This window comes from Haemaphysalis longicornis, unplaced genomic scaffold, assembly GCF_048455015.1.
Source record: "Haemaphysalis longicornis isolate Haplotype H1 unplaced genomic scaffold, Haemaphysalis longicornis Haplotype H1 scaffold_1, whole genome shotgun sequence".
Classification (NCBI taxonomy): Eukaryota; Metazoa; Arthropoda; class Arachnida; order Ixodida; family Ixodidae; genus Haemaphysalis; species Haemaphysalis longicornis.
Window position 1 is genome coordinate 246603431 of NW_027526203.1, and position 19006 is coordinate 246622436.

The following is a 19006-nucleotide window of genomic DNA, read 5'->3' on the forward strand; positions in this document are numbered from 1 at the left end:
CGTGATCACAGAAAAAGACGGCCGCGGCCATCGCTTGTATGACACATAAGAGCATCGAAGCGCTACGCCTGATAAGCACGGTGCGCACCGATCTCACTGATTCATTTATTCGTTAAGCTCAACTTCAATCACCGCTGTAATGAACAAAAGAGTCACTTTTCTTTGTTATTTCTCTCTTGAGTTCGATCATGTGACTCAGCAGCTTACTAGGAAGAGCATGAACAAATGTCATGCATTAGGTTCTCTTTGACATGGAGAGGCTTGTACTGCCCTCTTATGTTGCGGTTACGCCAAACAAATAATTTTTATTTTATTGCCAAGCATAAAAGCAAAATACTGCACGTACGTCATTTGTATGCTCCGTGATCGCTGACTTGGAAACAGTCTATTATTCCTTTCGGTAGAAAACATTCTTTAAACCGCGCGTCATGCGAAACTGCGTCTGCTGCAAATTTACGGACATTTCTTGGCGCCAAAGGTCGGGGAAATTTTTTGCCCTATTTCGCGGCAAAAGCATCCGCCATTTTCAAGCTGTTTAAGTAACATTACGTCAATTTTACGCAGGCTGAAGTTGCCAGTGTGTGACGTGTTCGTTCCCGCCAATTGTTTAAATTACACCACGCCCTCTCAGCCAATCACAGAGAGGGCGTGTATTACAAGCAGTATTGTTGTTGAATAGCAAAGACAGGCTTACGTTGTCATGTCCGGTGCATTTAGTCTAGTTTTTCACTGCCGGCCAAGAATTATGCGCTTTCAGTAAAGAGAAATAAACCAAACTGTAGATCTGGTGGCCCTAACCGTCATGAAACGTTAAAATGACGAAAGCACACACCACCGCTTTGTCAACCGGAAGCACGTGACCAAAATTGAAAGCCAATCAGAAAAAACTCCGGCAAATTCCCAGTTTCCCTGGGAATTTGTGCAGTCGAGAATAGGGCCCCTGGGCTCGAAGCCGTCTACGCGGTAGAGAGGTATCGAATAACAATAAGACTCTCCGCAGCATTAGGCAGTTTTAGTTTCACGTGCGTGCAGAGTTTACGTATGCAAATGTGAAAAGTATACGTAGCCCATGTGCATGTAGTTTGAAACCCTTATAGTTCCACGTACGCGCGCGGTGCGCGCGTAGGCCGCCTCGATGAACGCGTTATCTGCCCATAGCCGCGCGTTATTCCAAGCGCCATTCACAAACACACACACACACACTGCTGTAGCCACTTGTGACCTCGTGAGCCCGTTGCTATGACGACGACAAACGCTACTTCGTCAGGCTTAACAGCTGCAAAATCGCCCTTCTATCTGAAAAAAAAAAACTGTTTGTCAACTGAAAGTTTCGGCGAGGGCTAGAATGGGAAAATTTAAGGCGAAATCAATAGCCTAGAGCACGATATCGCACCTAGGAATTAGAGACGACGCTGTTATCGCTGTGAAGCGGGAAGGCCAGGCGGCGCCATGTTGGTCAACTCTACGTACGGAAGCTACTTCAGAACTGCAACGTAAAACTTCGAGTCTTACGTACGTCCGTAATACTCGTTCTAAGCATGCGCAATCATCATCCGTGAAAGCTCTGCGTACGTGAAACTAAAACTTGTGTTGCCTACGTTTACACGTGGCAGAACGATAGGCATACGTTGCGGATTTTGGCCACGTGTCACACAAACTCAACTGGTCACGTTACCAAAGCACTGGAGAGTTTTGTAGCAGTGGCAGGGAAGGGGCTTGTTTGGCCCGTGGGACTCCTGCAGCTGGCATCATGAATGCAGGAGGCGCTAGTGCAGTGCACGCACGCTTCAAGACGTTCGCTGTGTAAAAAAATTGTCTCCAATTCACGGTGTCAAGGTGGTTGAACTGCGAAGCTGAAAACGACACCTGCAACGATTACCCATGTGACGTCGCTTGAATTGACACACGTGGCTCTACAAAGAGAGCTACCAGAGACGACTGAATGCAGCAGCAGCGGAAGAAAGAAAACGGAGAGGAGCGTCATGTGAAGGGTGAGTAGGAGGGCGGCACGCGTGGGTATGGTGTCGTCTCTCTCAGTGCCTCTCCCTCACTCTTGTTTCATGCGCCGCCGCCAAAAAGCGCCTCCCCGCCCTCCCCTTCCCAAGACGCTGTTCCGTTCGACGCTAGTCCAAACCACGTGAGCGCCGTTAATCATACATTATGCGGTTTGCACTTCACACAAGGGCTATGAATGCGCGCAGGTGGTACAACCGCCGCTGGGTTCGTTGAGTGCACTGTCTGTCTCCCCGTCTGCTCGTGTGGGCGAGTTTAGTCGGTAAGACGACGGGCTGCCGCTCCGTTACTCTATTCGGCTCCCAGTTCTGTTCTTGGAGGTGCCAGTAAATTCTTTTATTTGTTCGCGGGAGTTTTGTGTTGACGCCGACGGTCGCGACAGAACCCTTGCCTGGTAGAGGTATACTGCTCCGCAGTAAAAAACTCTTATGGCTTCATCAGCGGCAGGGCATGGCTCTGCCGTGGTAAAACAGCCACTGCATTTTCAGCAGCAAAGCCATGGAAGACGCATGCTATGCGATTTGCGTGCATACAGAGTTTGGCTCCGGGTGCCGGTTGACCATGGGGAATTTCTACGCGATGGCATACTCATTCTTCGAAGGCGCTTGCGGAGCATGGCGGCCATGTTGTCCACCCATCCGTTCGTCTCTCCGTAACGCTTACATTGTTGCGACAGAAGCGCAGCGGCGAGATAACACGTCCAAGCGTGCCGAGGCTGTTACTTCGCTGCGATTAACAAGCATAGTGCGCCGTTCACGTCACGTCAACTATACAGAAACTGCTTCGCTAGCTTTCATCGAAGCTTTTGCTATCATGCTTCACACGGAGGCGCAGTCAGCGCAGTGGCGAGAATAAGCGCAGGCAGGCGCAGCGAATCTTCGCTGACAGGAAACTAATCTCCTACCCTTTTCATCCTTATGTGCCACGCACGTTATGTAGGTATAGTAAGATGACCAGAAGTACATTTTTTTCTTGTTTATTACTTCCATGCTGTGGCATTTTACTTCCCTTAAAGGGAAGGTGAAGCGGTTTTAGAATTAAAAGAAAAGTTGACTAGCAGCAAGTACACATTGAATAATTCATGTGTACGAAATATTTTCGCAATACATACAATAGAAGCGGCGCAATGAGCAAACAAAAGTGGCCCGATGCCCCGCCCCCATCTCGCCGCGCGATGCCGGAAGACCGAAGAGCGCGGGCGAAAACCGGCTGAAAAACGTCATACCTGGACTTCCGGCCGGATCGGCCGCCTCGCTTCGGCCATGCTCTTTTTTAAGAGCGAATGCTCTTTATAAGCGACCCCAAACCATCCACCGCCGGCGTCGGCGGCGGCGTCCGCAGTGCTCTTTAAAGAAAAAACAGCATCCGGCGCCAGGTTTCGATCCGAGGACGTTGCGGGCCGCAGCGCGACGCGCTACCGACCAAGCCACAGACGCGACGATGATATCAGAGTTAGACGCGCCTTATATCTTTAACGCATTCGAACTACGTCATCAGCGGCGTGCGTTGGCGACTCAGCGGCGTTATAGCGGCTTGATAACTGCGTGGTGTACACGTGATACTACAAACCCGATGGAAGAGATGGCAGAGAAGGCGGCGAGGCGTTGGGCTGCGGGGGCCGAGCGCAAGCGCCGCAAGCGGGCCGACAACCGTGCATTCGCACTTTCACATTCTCCCCCTCGGGGAAATGCGGGGGAATTTTTTGTGGTTGATAGCACTCATTTGTACAATTTTCGTGTTCAAAAAGTATGCACGAACGCCAAACGAGGCATACGTTATCATGCCGTATTCTTAAGCAGAATAATGCCACGCCGGGATGCTTGATAACTTACGGAAGCGACAGACGAGGTGGCTGTGCTTGATGACAGAGAATATACTACACTACGTTAAATACTTTGTAAACCACTCCAATGCGTTTTTTTTTTTATGCGACGGACGTGAATGTTCACATTAAATTCTAGATTTAGGAAGGATGGGGAATACTGCTATACTTTGGCCCGGGATGTTTCGTTCCATTCCAGAAACCAAGTCACATTTGTTCAGGAAATACTTGTTTCGTCAAACGCGTCGGTTTTCTTTCCCTATGGGCTCAGGACAGTGTTCAAAAAAACATTTTTTTGGCGAAACTAAAACAAGGGGCCAATCCTTATAGAAGTTCTCTCCCGGCTAACCAGTATTCCTACAAAGTAAAAGAACCAAGACAACCAGATTACTTATTTTGCAAGTATACATGTCACGATAAGGGGATGTTTGTCTGGAATTTAAAAAAAAACACCACTCCGAACCACCACCGTGCCATAATTTGTGTTGACTGCGGGGGCCTAATTTTTTGCCCAAGATTCCGTGTGGCTGCATATTATAACCTGGCAAGCACTTGTTGTCACTGAACCTCAAGTGTGCTCCAGTGATAGTCGGTGATATATATAATGATGATACTAAAAAAATTAGGAGCGAAGAGTATATATACGGCCTCTGTCCGACTAGCGCGGTAAATGCTTAAATCTAGAAATGCTGAAACAGGCCAACGATTCATTATCACAAACGTTTAGTGATTGTTACCTAAAGTAACGTAACTACAACGTAACTGTCTTGTCCGACTGGTCTGTTAATTATAACGAGGTGGCCGTAATATTGTAGCAGAATGCGCAACGCACAAGCGAAAATCAAGCCCTTCTACAGCCAATAATGCTGAGCAGGCACTAGTATGCTGCAGTGTTTTCAGAATAAATGCACGTGAAGCAGTAAGACGCCACTCATCGAAGTGCAGCTAGCAATCGCGGAGGCGCCGTAGCGCCGCTGCCGAAATGGCGCGCGCGTGTGGGTCTGTGTACGGGGATGAGTAACGGGGCTGGGGTGGGCGACAAGGAACAAAGGAAATGCGGAAGCAGAGTCTGCTTGTTGGTTTATGCTTGTACCGGCAAGATGTGTCTCGCATATACGTTTACAGCGCATGAACGCTATTTTTTCGCGCAGTGCACGTACGTGCTTTCGCTGGTAGATTGTTTATAAAACGCCCATTAATCTTCGGCATAAATGGTTTTGTGTATAATAAGAAACAGTTAAGGCAGTGCCTAATATTAACATAAGGTACAAAATCCCCCTATGCTGGTTGCCTAATTCAAAAATATTTTGATGGAACCCACTAGTCGACGTCACAGTCACTGCTTTGGGGCTCTCTGTCGTGTAAAGCAAATTTAAGCTCCAAGATAATTGAACCAACAGCACGGGAAATTATAAAACAAACTTCCAGTCATGTGCGAAAATTAAACTGCGAGCTAAATTGCCGCAAAGGCAACCGTGCGATCGTTCGCAATGCTGCAGACAACCCGCGCGGCCGAAGGGTGTCCTCCTTTGACGTCATGACGGGCGCAACCAATCAGTAGCGTCAAAAGACGAAAAGCGCCCGTCTTTCAAACGGGGCCGCGCTTTTTGCAAGATAAATGCCACTTGGACTCATGTACGATAAATTTCAATGTGATATTCGGAATCAGCGCGCAAGAAACTATATAACTGTTAATCTAACTCAAATTTTTTGGAAAGCACTTCAGCTTCCCTTTAACATCCGATCCGTAGCAAAGCATATCACCTGATATTTAAAACTAGATCTTTAATACCACTGGTTCAGTTTTCGAAACATTCTGAAGCTTTGTGCCTGCATAATTTTCCCGTGGCCTACTGCACACAATCCACGGCCACTTACTTTTCCATATCTTACAGTGACCGTAGTCCAACTTATTACCTTTCTTTTTGGTTGTGTGGGTGGAAATGCCGAAGTGCGATCATTTTTTATGGAGATGTGCAGGTGAAAAATTGTAGGAGCGCATGCTCCGCAGACGAGCTGATAGGCATTGCAGTGAAGCCGTCCCGGATCTAGCATGCCCAACCAACAGCCCTGATGAAAGAGCTGTTTGTTTCCGCACTAAACACCCAATACACCTGCAGCTTTTAGGACTCTACGCACCTTATTCTGTTCACTTTCATCTTGTCTGCAGCTATACTGGTTCATCTTATATTCCGCTAGGTGTTACAACTGCAACGGCTAAACGCAGGCAAACATTTGTGGGATGCCGGGTGTGTGGTCTACAAAATCGCACTGTCGTGTGGGAGAGCGTATATCGGACAAAGTCGAAGGGGCGAAGCATCGAACAATCTCGCATTCCACTGAAAAAGGTACGAGTGCGCACCAAGTTTCAGGGCATGCACATATTGGCACGCGCTAAACACCTTACGTGAGATAATTGCGGGCCTTTCACGTAATCACAGAAGCGGAAAGGTGGGACAGCACACCGGCCATCCCACCGTCAAAATAGGAGCGCGTCATCATCCAAAGAAGGCTATCAGTATGACAAAGGAAGCAGTCTCGCAGGCAGTCCTCACATGTTGTCAGTCAGTGGTCACATGCATGGTTGCTGTTAAACATCGGTTTTTCATGTCTACTTCGTTGCCTTCTGGTCTTATTTTGTTGCCGCGCATGCGCAAAATCAACGTCCTCTTATGTGTACTCCACGTGTGTTCACAACCGCTATGTGTTCATAAACAGCTGCAAGTTTGCGCCTCGTCCAGTCCACTTGTCCACCTTGTCGTAGTAACACCTAGCACAGTTCAAGGTTCAGTACCAAGTAGGCCATTTCGTCATTATATTGGACTATGCTGTTTATTCTATTTTAATTCATAAACCGGTGTCGACACTGTGTAACAACGCGGTTGCTTGGAATGACATGTGTTACTTCAGTCGCAATCGCTTTTTTTTTCTTTTTCACCTTATTTGTTTTTGGTTCTGAAGTCTCGCGATGTATGTACATACATATCTGGTCCTCCGAGGACAAAGTATCGGGTATCCGGCCAACGGTACGATACGAGTCTGAGAACGGCGCTATAATATTTGCTGTCATCGCTTCTACTGCAGTTGAGCCTCTTCGTATTTCCTGAAGGGACGAGGAACGCAGGGCCCAAGATGCTGCCTTTCAAGAAAGGGGCTTTTTACATGGCCGTCCAGTGCCAGGTAATATTTGTGCACACGCAGTGGCCGAGGTGGTGGTTCTTTAGTTCGTAAAAAGACAACAGCTGCCAACAGCGATCGCAAAAGAACACGCACCTTGCGCCTTACTTAGTATAGGGATTACGGTAATGCGTTGAAACTGCTGCTTCACAGCGTGCCCGGCACGCAAGCTCATATAGTGACTAGGGCGTTTTGAAGCTAAGAAGTAGGCCGGGGGTTCGATATCAAACCGCGGCGACTAGATTGCTGATGGCGGTGAACGCTTGTGTGTTCGAGACTTAGGGTACGCTTTGGAAAATAAAAATGCAGGTCAGCTAAATTAATTTACTGCACTAGCTTGAATACAGCCATGTTTGTATAAGCGTTGAAAGTTGGACTAGTTGGAAAGACATATTCATGGATGGAACGAGCGCGAACTTAAACGAAGACAGAGGAAGTTGAACACAAGGACAGCCTATGTCTAACAACTAAAGAATATGAAGAAGGGTGAATATTGCATGCGAAACGGGTGTTGTGTATAGACTTTCTTTGCCTTCCGGCCGAACCAATGTTGGGCCAACTGGACGTTGTATCACTGTGCGTTTGACAGAGCATGAATTGCCATTAAAAGGCCGCCCATCACCCCTGTTCACACTTTACGGCGTGTAGCCGCTGTAAACTGAATTTTCCTTCCACAGGCATTTTATTTCGGCACCAACAGCAAATGTCCCGTGAAATTATGCAAGCGTCCCACATTGGAGAAAGATGTGACAAGTGTGTTAGCCAGGCGAGTGTGTGTCTCCACGCCACAGTTGTTAGACAAGCGTTCATCCTTGCGTTGAACTTCCTCTGTCTTCGTTTAGGTTCGCGCTGGTTCCATCCAAGAATATGTCTGTATATCCTAGGTGTACCTTCCTGGAGTAAAATGTAGGAAATGTTTGAGGGCGTCAGAAAAACAACGTTATCAACATTTTTATCAACCTGCCTTAAAATTGGCGTGTTTTCAAGAAGGGTCAATGTGCATAACAAAACAGTGGCGTAGGGTGTGGCAGCGGGTTGGATGAATAAATGGTGCAGGGCGGGGCAACACGTACCTTGTCCACGAACATAATTCCGCACCCCTTTGCCCGGCCACACGCTTGGCGTTGGACTGCCCGAGGAAATGACCTGCGGTGCGTCGGTTCAATAGCAGTAACTAAGAAGATCGCGTGGAGGTGTGGCGTTAAAACCCATCAAAATTCCAACGTAGCCTATAGGTGCGTACACGTGGTGCGTTTGCAGTAATAGCGCTTTTCGTGCAGGTGAAGGTGCGCTGTACTCCCGTTCGGAAAAGCGCTGGGTGTGGGAAAGTAAAACCCAGCTGCTAAAACTTCTTCTTGCAGGTACCAATCGTCCCGGTGATCTTCTCGCGGTACTCCAGCTTTTTCGATGCGAAGAGGAAGATCTACAAGAATGGTAAGTGACCCTTTCGTTACCAGTGGAAAGTCCCATAGGCTTGCAGTACGGTTATTTGGAGTAGTGGCCATTCCGGCTAAGCTCTGGTGCTAGATCAAGAAGGAATTGAAGGGTACTTGAGACGACGCTGTAGAACGAAAGCGCATGCGTGGGCAGTGTCTTCGACAGGGAATACTGCGCTCTCGTTGTCGAAAGGCAGCCGCCACAGGAACTGGCCACTAAGTGTGTCAGTGCCACTATCTAATTTCCTTTTTTAGTGTTGTTCGAGTGGGCAAAGATTAGGTGTACACCATCCTACCGTGTTCGGCATAGCGATGGGTCTGTCATAGCTGTCAAGGCGGAGTTAGCCTAGTCGTTGTCTTGGAGGTCCCGGTTAATCAATCAATCAATCAATCAATCAATCAATCAATCAATCAATCAATCAATCAATCAATCAATCAATCAATCAATCAATCAATCAATCAATCAATCAATCAATCAATCGATTGATTGATTGATTGATTGATTGATTGATTGATTGATTGATTGATTGATTGATTGATTGATTGATTGATTGATTGATTGATTGATTGATTGTAGGGTTTAACGCGCCGATGCAACGCAGGCGATGAGGCGAGCCGCAGTGGAGGGCTCCAAATTAATTTTTGCCACCTGGGGATCTTTAACGCGCGCCGAAATCTGGTACAAACGGGCGTTTTTGCCTTTCGCCTCCATCAGAAAAGCGGCCGCCGCGGCCGGGAATCGAACTCGCGTCCTCGTGCGCAGCAGCACAAATTCAGGCTCTCTGTTATCTCAAGAACGTTGAGGTGGTCCGAGTATGCCCCGATGAAACTGAAGGCGTTACCTCACCCGTAGCACGGAGGTAATGACACCGCTTTTGGTTCTTAAGTCGGGGGTTCAGGCCTCAAGGAGCACTGAAGGTAATTTTTTAGTGCGTAAGCTTACTTTGGCTATAGGCTGGCGAAAAGGCGCGCCAGGGTGGCGCCGCAAAATATGCAAGAGGATAGTGCCCGCAAAAAGCGGCCTGAAAAGCCGCACCCGCAGTTCCCATTGGATACGATATGTTCCATTGGCGGTGAGCGCGACCACGGCCGGCGCTGCGAAGCGTGTATCCGTGACGTCGGCTTAGGGATTCTCGCATTTCTCGTCTGCTTCACTCGCTCTCGCTCTCCCTGCGGTTTCTTCGCGCTGGGTTGACTTTTGATGCTTGTCTGCACCAGATTGTGTTTGCGAGAAACTTTTTAAAATAATCAGACTAACAACCGCATACACGTACTAGCTCCGGGCGTTATTTGAAGTAAAGTTTTTGATACCGCTCCGGAAGAAACATGTGCGAAGCGCGAAAAGTCGGAGCTATGCGTGACCTCCTGTATCAAGCAATCTTTCGAACAAAGGGAACAGTCAGCTGCTAATAACGGACAACAAGACCAATAATAACCGATCCAAGACCAATACAATAACCGATGCAAGACCAAAACAAATTCCCTGGCCTTCGGGGCTGTCGGCTTTGGCAGGAGGCAGTATGTCAGGGAAAACAGTTTTGCAACCTTTCCGAATGTCCGAAAGTACTGTATCACATCATTTTACGTTGTCATAGCATGAGAGAATGCCGACATGCACTATGGGCCGCAAAAAATGTAGGTTGAGTTCCAACTAACCTACTATATATAGGCGCGTGCTGGTTTTATACTCGGTTTCTAACCAGTATGGGGCCTTATTGAGCAAAACGATCACGCGCACGGTAAAGACCTAAAGGCATATTTCGGTACATTTCCCACAGCCATATCTTCACATATTCAGATATGCATTTGAGTAAAGCTGAACACAAGCGGAGGAGTAGGAGGACGAGGAGAACGCTTTAACAATGAAATAAAGCTGGTTAGTGGGCGGGGTCTTCGGTCCAGGACAAGAGAGTGAGAATAATTTTCTTCAATTCAGCGAACGCCATCCCGAATAGGCCAGGATTTGTTCTTTACGCCCGAAAGGCTTGGAAAGAAATCAAGAACTACTTGTACGTATTCATCGGTTTCGAGTCTTGTTGTACTGGAAACGGGCAAGTATACTATTTATTGCGTTCGTTACCGAGTATATCAAGCCTTCAACACCGTAATGGTGCCCTAACCGTGGGAGGGGGGGAGAGAGTCAGTTCGTTACGGTAACGATGGTTACGATAGAAAGTCGGGGCACAAAAAGCCGCCTTTGAGTGCTCGGAACAACGCTTCCTGCGCCGTTTCGCAGTGGCGTAGCAAAAACCTTTTCATTGCTTTTGCACGTGAATAAACAACGCACGCTGGGGATATGCACCTTCTTCCACAATTTGTGAAGGAGGTACTTTATGCCTTACAGCCGGAAGAAAATATCCACTCGAACGTTGTGAGCCTCCCAAACACCACCAAACTTCCCAATAAGACGTTTGCGACAGTTCAGGGGAATTAATGCGTTAGGCACAGAAAAAAAAAACATTTATCTGATACAAATCAACAACAACAAAATAAATACAAGAGAGGCGTTTTATTTCCCGCTCTGCGATGCGAGTGTAGGGGCCCGCTGCTTGGTACGTAGCATTAAATTGTTGAATATTCATAAGAGCGTCTCAAAAATACCTTAGGGAAGCCTACGCATTTTGAATACTTATCGAGGAGCCATGAGCACTAAACCTTGCAAATAAGCTAGAAAGGACGAGTTACACAGGGTCATCTGGCCGATGTTATGAAAAAAGTTGTTCTCTCTCTCCTCGTGTGTTTGAATTTACAGCTTGAAATTATTCAGAGGTGTCACAAGCTGGAAAAATACCTTAATTACTGGACACACGCTTTTTAATGTACTAAGGCATCAAAGCGGGCGATTTTTCGGACTGATGAAGAAACTCCGCGAAGTATGAAAATACCACGTGACGATGATCCCACCATGTATCATAAAGCTGCTCCCACAAATAAGATGATTCAAAGCAGCTGCTTTGCCCGTCACACGCCCGAAGAGACAGCGCATCACCTTTATAATGGCATAAATAGAGCAGCAACACCAAGCTTCGCGGGGAGCATGTGGCAGACAATAGGCAGCGATTTCTTCTTTCTTTCTTTTCTTTATTTCATTCTGGGTAAGCCAGAGGAACCTGTTCGTGGGCGCTGCTTTATGGCATATGGATGGAGTTGCGTCCCGTGGTATTTTCATATTCCGCGGGGTTTCTTTATGAGCCAAAAGAATGAGTACGCAATTGGTACGGCGCGAAAAATACCGCAGTTAGTTGTCCCTCGTGGACAAGTGCCTCATTGACACTTTAATGATTGGGAAAGTACTTTTAGAGTTAGAATCTCATTAACGAAAAAAATAGTGGCCGCTATTCCACTGTCTGGAAACTATGCACTAGGGTTTCTTGGAGTAACGCAATTGCTTGTTTTTAAAACCTTGGGGCATGATAGTTGTGACACCCTGTATATCCGGGTGCCCGAAAGTTTTTAATGTGCTAATTTAGGTAAGTGGTTAATGAGCACAGTATCAGAGGCGGTGTCTCGAATGCAAGATGAAGGCAATAGGAGGTGAGCGAAGAAGAAACGTAACACAACGTGAACAGCTGAGTCCTAAACTGAATGTGAACGCATTTAAGACTAATACGCCGCCGCTATGTCAAGCAGTAAGCTGAAACGTTTCATAACCAAAATTGGCTGGAAAAGAAAACCGTCACTCGTTCTTTGCGTTTTGTTTTAAAGAAGACGCCTGTAATGGTCCATTGTGTAAAAAATCCTGCGTCCGGCGTCGGCGTGCGTAACAGAAAAATGGCTCCTTCGGAAGCGCCTAAACGAAGGGGCGTTACATACCACGAGTAGTTCCATTGCGCGAGCCTAACCTCGGCAGTATACAAGACCGGACTCCTTCCGAAGTGTTCCATAGCACGAGGCGTTCCACACAGCGAGCTTAAACTCCGCAAGAGGTGGTCGTCCACGCCAGTACACTGCAAATGAAGGGAGTCGAAGAACGCAGCCGAACGAAAGAATGGACAAGCAGCTAATTCAACTTCGTCAACTCTCCCGTTGCAAGCCGGCAGGAAGGGGCAGCGGCACAACGCGCAGGAGACAGATCGAAGCATTCGGAAGAGCTAAGGCGGACCGCAAGCGGCAAGATAACACTGCCCTTCGGTAACGCTAGGCGGAAGAAAGGCGTCTCAGGCGTTCTAACTAGCATTCATGCTCCAGCATTCCCCGTAAGAAGTGCTGTGGGGCCCTATTCTCGACTGCACAAATTCACAGTGAATTCGCCGCCATGTTTTTTGCGTAAGCACAACGTAAGCAATCAGTGACGCGAAGTACGTATAGCTATGACGACATGCTGTGTAATTTGACGCTTCACTCATAAATATCACAACCAAGGTATAAAATATTGCCCATAAAAGGTATAAAAACGCCTGGCATGTATTATAAAATTAATAGGGTACCTGAGACTGGAAAGGGAAACACATTTCTACAGGTCAAAATTGGCGTTAGCACCACAAGGGAGGCATTTACTTTGCAAAAGCGGAGAAAGGCTATCGTCTTTTGACGGCATTTGCAACGAAAGGAGCAGATACGCGGCCAATTTTTTTCTATGACTCCCTCCTCACCTCGTTTCTTTATATACTTTTGATCTCTGCTTAACAACGATACCCCCCCCCCCCCCTTCAGCATTCTCTTCCCGACAAGGGGCCAAAAGGAGTAGCCTGCAAACGACCCGTTTCGTTCTAACAAGTCTAAGCTTGTAATACTGTGTGCGGCAGCAAAGCGCGGAACGTGCTTTCGCGAATCCCTCGTTACCCTCTGGTATTTTTCTGAGCTTATTTTTTCACAGCGAAGCTGTTTATGGCCAGAATCCAGCATATCGTCTACGGCGGCAGAGCGATGTAGATAAAAATCGCACCCGAGCAAGCGCGACGTTGTTGCGCCCACTCAAATCCGCGGGATCTTCAAATGGATCATCAGGATCTTCATACGTAGTAGGGAAAAATTCCAAAAATAAAAAAAGTCCTGGGGCCTTCATATATTAATTTAAGACGGCTTATCATCCCCTGAAAACAAAACCTACTGAGCAATGAACTTGGGTTCATAGGTGAAGCCGAAATTAAAGGTATCGTTCTAAGCTTGTTTTTCATAAGATGGCTTTTCCACGTTGATTGTTGCACAGTGAAGCACGTCCGTCATCGGAGGGAGCATCATTACAGAAAGTGGCTTTAGCTATTGTTTTATTGGAAGTATTCCGAAACAAATTACATGACAATTAGCCGCTAATAGCACCCTAACATTACGCCGAGTTTTATTTACTATTCAAAATTACGTACTTCACAGTGAAGCTGTAAATATTGTGGAATTGTCGTCTGCTGTCAATACTTGGGCTTATACGGGAGGGAAGCGGACAGCCCCAGGTTTGTCCACTCGAATGAAACTGTAGTTAGTCAAAGTTTCATTCAGGTGCTTAACCAGGAGATATTATCAATCGCAAATTACAAACAAACGTGTTTTGCTTCTGCACACCAAGGACTACTACCTCGGCACCATAGCTTTGCTGGCCAGCCTTCTTCACAGAGTGGAAGGGCACTGTATTTTTTCACTGCTTATTTTCACAGAAAACTGCATGGAGTTGCATTCGCGGTGCAGGAGAAGTCACGATGACTGTGCTTCCTCCGGTCAGCACACAAAGCCTGGACACCGATGATGTCGCCGAGATCGCCCGGAAAGTGCAGGACATCATGCAGGAACACATTGACCGCGAGGTGGCCGCCGCCGACGTGATGGGCGCGGGTGACATCAGAGAAGCTGCCCAGGTGGAGGAAGGAGGCAGTGCGGGGCGAGCAGATGCAGGACGCAGCGCGGAAGGAGATGAAGACTCCTGCAGGGAGGAGTTTTTTACTCCGGAATGCTCCCCCATCAATGCCCGAGTTCTCACGTAACCTACTTCACGCCACCGTTTCACCCATACAGACCAATAAAGCATTCACCCCGTGAGGCGTGTCTCACGATTTTATTCAGACAAAGCATTCGCTATCCGCTACTGTAATAGGATCAAAGAGGCGTGCTAATGTAGCTAAGTTGTATTTTGTGTGGAAGGCACAAATAACACACGCCGGGACTGTACGCGAAAAGAAAAAGGTTCTAATTGCACTTAGGATGACACATCTCCGTTGGCAATCACCCGTTAAACTCGATTTATCGGTCCTGATCAGCTGGCTGCAAAGCAAACACGTGACATCTTAACCCATAGCCAACTCATAGGCGTAGCAGCAAGGTACGTCTGAATCAGGGTGTACGCGAGATAAAACTTTTATTAAACCTGATCAAAACTATTACAGAAAATGTTAGCCAGAAGAGAGGAGAATCCACGACATTTACGGGTGTACTGCCTACCTTTTGTTGAAAAAATGTGCAAATAGTGAACGGAAAAAAATTCGGCCACCCTCGCTACCGAGATGCGAAGACTGAGGAAACGGCGGAGCTGCTGGTCTTCACGAGCTTGAACTTTATTTTTCTTAGGTCTTCCCCTTTCTTAAGAGAATGGGGGTGAAAAAGCGAAGTTGTCTCCATGAAAACTGAGTTAAATCAAAGCCCACTATCCACCCTCCTTAAGTCCAAAATCGAAACTGTTTAAATCCGAAGCCAAAGTACATTTCAGCTCCGCCAAAGTTCAAAGCCGACGCTCGATCTACGCACCCAAATAAAATACTCCTCGCCCCGAATGCCATGATAGCGCAGTGGTATAGACGCCGGTTTCATAACGCGAGATACCCACGTTCGATTCCGGCCTTGGGAAGCATCTTTTTCGTGCGGTGCGCACTCCCAACACCTGCTTGTGGGCCTCATCGCCCTTTGCCTCACACCTCTTGGCCCAACATTTTCCCCCTCTCCACCTTGCTTAGCGGAATTTTTTAAGAATCCGCGCGGACACCAGAGAGCTTAAAAATGTCCGCTCTTAATATAGGTCATGGTGTTCTTCGTAACCTCACAAAACCTCGACAGAATCTGTTGCACCGCTGTAAGGCAGAACTAATCACTGCAATGAATCAATATGTAATAAAAATAAATATAGTGTATTCAGTATTCAGTTACATCTGGAATATAACGTAACACACAATCGACATAAACTAATCAATTGTAAAAATATAACCCTTTCTGGTGAATACGTCAATTGGCTTACACTCGATCTTATTTGTCTCGAAAATGCATGCTTGAGGGTGAGCTCAGACTCATTCTTATCGTTTCAGAAGCTGCTAGCTCTCTTTTCATTGTCTTAATGCATATAGGGTGCCCGGAGAAATAGATAAGTGTAGAAGATATGCCTGATTTTCACAAATATGGATCACAGAAATTTTAATAGCGACTCAGCCGTTGTACTAATTGGTAGCTAAGGCGCATGCGTTGTTAGTCGTGTCCACGATGCGTCAGGCTGCCTCAGATTCAATTGACTATTTTCAGGGTCACCTGAATCTCCAAACTCTTGAATAAAATTGAACTCTGCATTGGTGATTTCGGGAATAAAATAGGGCAGCACAAGATATTGTCATGGGACCTGGCGGACGGTGCCCCATGGGGTCACGGCTCACCATTCACGACAACGATGATGACGATGACAACGGAGTGGCTGGTGTGCAGCCTACGCACGCTCTGTCATCACCGCTTTTAAATAATGCAAACAGATCATCATCATCTGCCATGGTTCCTTTCACCTGTGTCCTGCCGCCACGTAACATTCTGGTGCGCGTAGGTGCACACCATCCACTCCGTCGTCGTCGTCGTCGTCATCGTTGTCGAGGATGGTGGGCCATGACGCCACGGGGTATCTTCCGCCATGTCCCGCGACAATATCACGAGGATCTTGTTTGAAACTACACTTTAATGCAACTTAACCAATGCTTTGATTCAGGAATGTGATTTGTTGGCGCTATATCTGCGTTTTTCGGTGAAATGCATCTGTAACATGCAGTCAGTAAATAGATCGCGACTTGGACATTGACACAAAGATGAACGACGGGACATACCCATTTAGCCCTTTTGTCTAAACCATGCAATGACAGGATATATATTTGTGAGTCCAGCACGGAAGTTCTGGAGTCCTCTGCAGCGGAGAGCCTAGTCTGTAGGCTGCCTTTTCGATGGCCTATTCTTGTCGCGCAGGTAGACGTGCTCGTGATATGAATGACACTAGATAACTTCAGAATTGCGTATACACAGGCGCACGCGAAGACTGGACGTACGCTACTTATTTGCGCCGTTCGCACTGCGCATGCACCGTATGGTACGTTGGTTTTGCGTATACGTACACGGCGGTTTTGCGTGAACACTACTATCCTACCTCTACCCTGTGGGGTTATAGAGGGGTTAAAGTAGATTGGTTTACTTTTCCCTGCAATAGCAAAACCGGCGACGAGAGAGACTAATCAGCCTTTGTCTTCTCGTTTCGCCCCGCTAGCAAGCTATCTCCCACCCCGCGGCTGCGCGCTGTGCCGCGCCAGCCGCGGCGGGCCGTGGCTCACCGGAACAAAGGAAGCGACAAGTGTTTTCGCTCATTGACATTTATTACTGAATAATAAACATCCCAAGAGCATGCAGGCTAGCTGGTTGACGGCGAGGATCTAGTTCCTCGCCCGGGCAATTTAAGGGAATCGAGAGGTTCAACTCACCGCGACAACAGTCATCGCCGGGGCACCGCCTCAGCGCGCTCGCGTTTGCCTCGCTGGGACACCGATGGCAGCCATTGTCGCCCTCCTTTTTGCCCGACCCTCGAAGGAACGAGATCACCAGGCGCGTCCTGACGCCCCGCTTCCCGAGCTCTGACCCCCCGCAGCTCGCATCCCGCGCGCTCTCGCCGGCTTAAAGACACTCCTACGGCGAGGAGGTAGATCCCCCTCGCCGACGACTTGCCGAGCAAGTTCCCGCGAGGAGAAAACGGTGTGGCGAAGCCGAACCAAAGGGAACGCGCTAAGGTCGCGTTCCCACAACCCATAGAGTTTCTTAGTAAGTATACCGGAGAGGAAACTGTGCCTGATAATCCCTGTCGCCGTGGGGGTTTATGGGAAGACCCCCCTTTTTGGCTTGGGCTTTGGATGACAACTGGATTCTTAAGCGGTATTGGCGATTTGCTTTCTTCACTATGCATTAACACGTCTACGAGCTATGAGGAAGCCGAAATCCTTTCAAATCCTTTCATAACATTTAAGTTGAGTAATGCGACGAGCCAAGTCAAGTCACATTAATGGTATGTTTTCCCGAAATCCCAATCCCGGAACCGTTCTCCGACCTTGAAAGACCCTCCTTCACAGTCGCTGAACATCTTCTGCGCTTATCGGGTGGTAGAGGGGCGGGTGGGGGAGCTGGTGATACGCGATAACCGCAGAAGCTGTTGCAGAAGCATGGGCCTAGCGCTTTGCTTTGAGCTCTTGCGGCGGCAACTCGTAGACGCAGGTTTACGTACATGCTTACTTTTCTTCCACTGGGTACCAGTTGATCACGTTAGACCCCATGCAAGAATGACGTTAGGCCTACCCTCTTATGTTAAGGCATAGGTATACGTTAGGCCTAACGCCTTATGTTAAGGCGTAGGTGGATAACATTCAAGTTGAGCAATGCAACAAGCCCAGTCACGTCGCATAAATTGTACGTCGAGCCGCCAGGACCGGTTAACGGCGTTAGGCCTCAAAGTGAGACGTTAGGAACACCGTTGGACTATCGCCTTCCCGCGTCGTCCCCTCATTCTGCAACGCATCAAGCATTGCGGAAGCGAGCTCCAATTTGGATGCATGGCAGGCCTCCCCATTGTCAACGGGAGGCTGTGCAAGGTTTACCGTTTATGCGGACGACATCACAATATGGACCAACTCCAGGGATCACCCGAATGAACAATGGATGATTATGGCCCTACAAAATGCAGTAGAAAACATTGAATCTACCCTACCAGCCCTCGGGCTTTCAGTAGTCCCTAACAAAACAGAGTTTCTGTCAGTTTTCGGCCGCAATCCAGCTCCTGATTTTAATCCCCCTTGCATCATGGTTGGCACCATATCGATCATTGCCAAACTCGACCACATTCGCCTACAGGCATCCCCGTCGGTTACAAAAGTAGCCCGACTACATGGCTCAACAACTAAAACAGAAATGGAACTCGACTCAACATGTCATTCGAAGACTATCTAATGAGCACGGTGGAGCAAAACAAACGGCAGACACTTTCCCGCACCCAAGCAGTCGGTTATCTCACACATGGAGTCCAATCTTACACATTGAATTGTACCCAACGACGCGCTCTCAATGTTCTTCATAATGCGACTCCTCGTGCCATCACTGGCCTACCACGCCATACAAAAATCCCTAACCTTCAATCTGTGGCTGCCCTTCCACCAATTGAAAAAATCATCGCTGTGTCTAAAGGGACGTCGGACGTACCCCGATCCCAGAATCTAAAGGTACGTAGGACGTATCCCTACCTCAGCGGCTAAAGATACGTCGGACGTATGCCGATTTCGGAATCTAAAGGTACGTCGGACGTACCCCGATAGCGAAAGGCTAAAGATACGTCGGACGTACGCCGACGCCGAAAATATTACGG

At 47.8% G+C, this 19006-nt stretch overlaps 1 protein-coding gene across 1 annotated transcript in view; it reads left to right on the top strand.

Moving 5' to 3' along the window:
• Nucleotides 1-14377, top strand: part of LOC144158482 (1-acyl-sn-glycerol-3-phosphate acyltransferase alpha-like) — a 62416-nt gene extending 48039 nt beyond the window's left edge. Inside the window, exons 5-7 of the mRNA XM_077689388.1 lie at nucleotides 6920-7015; nucleotides 8374-8446; nucleotides 14068-14377. Coding sequence (XP_077545514.1) covers nucleotides 6920-7015; nucleotides 8374-8446; nucleotides 14068-14360 — 462 coding nt within the window. The 3' untranslated portion in view covers nucleotides 14361-14377. The remainder of the gene's footprint in view (nucleotides 1-6919; nucleotides 7016-8373; nucleotides 8447-14067) is intronic.
• Nucleotides 14378-19006: the final 4629 nt, after the last annotated feature.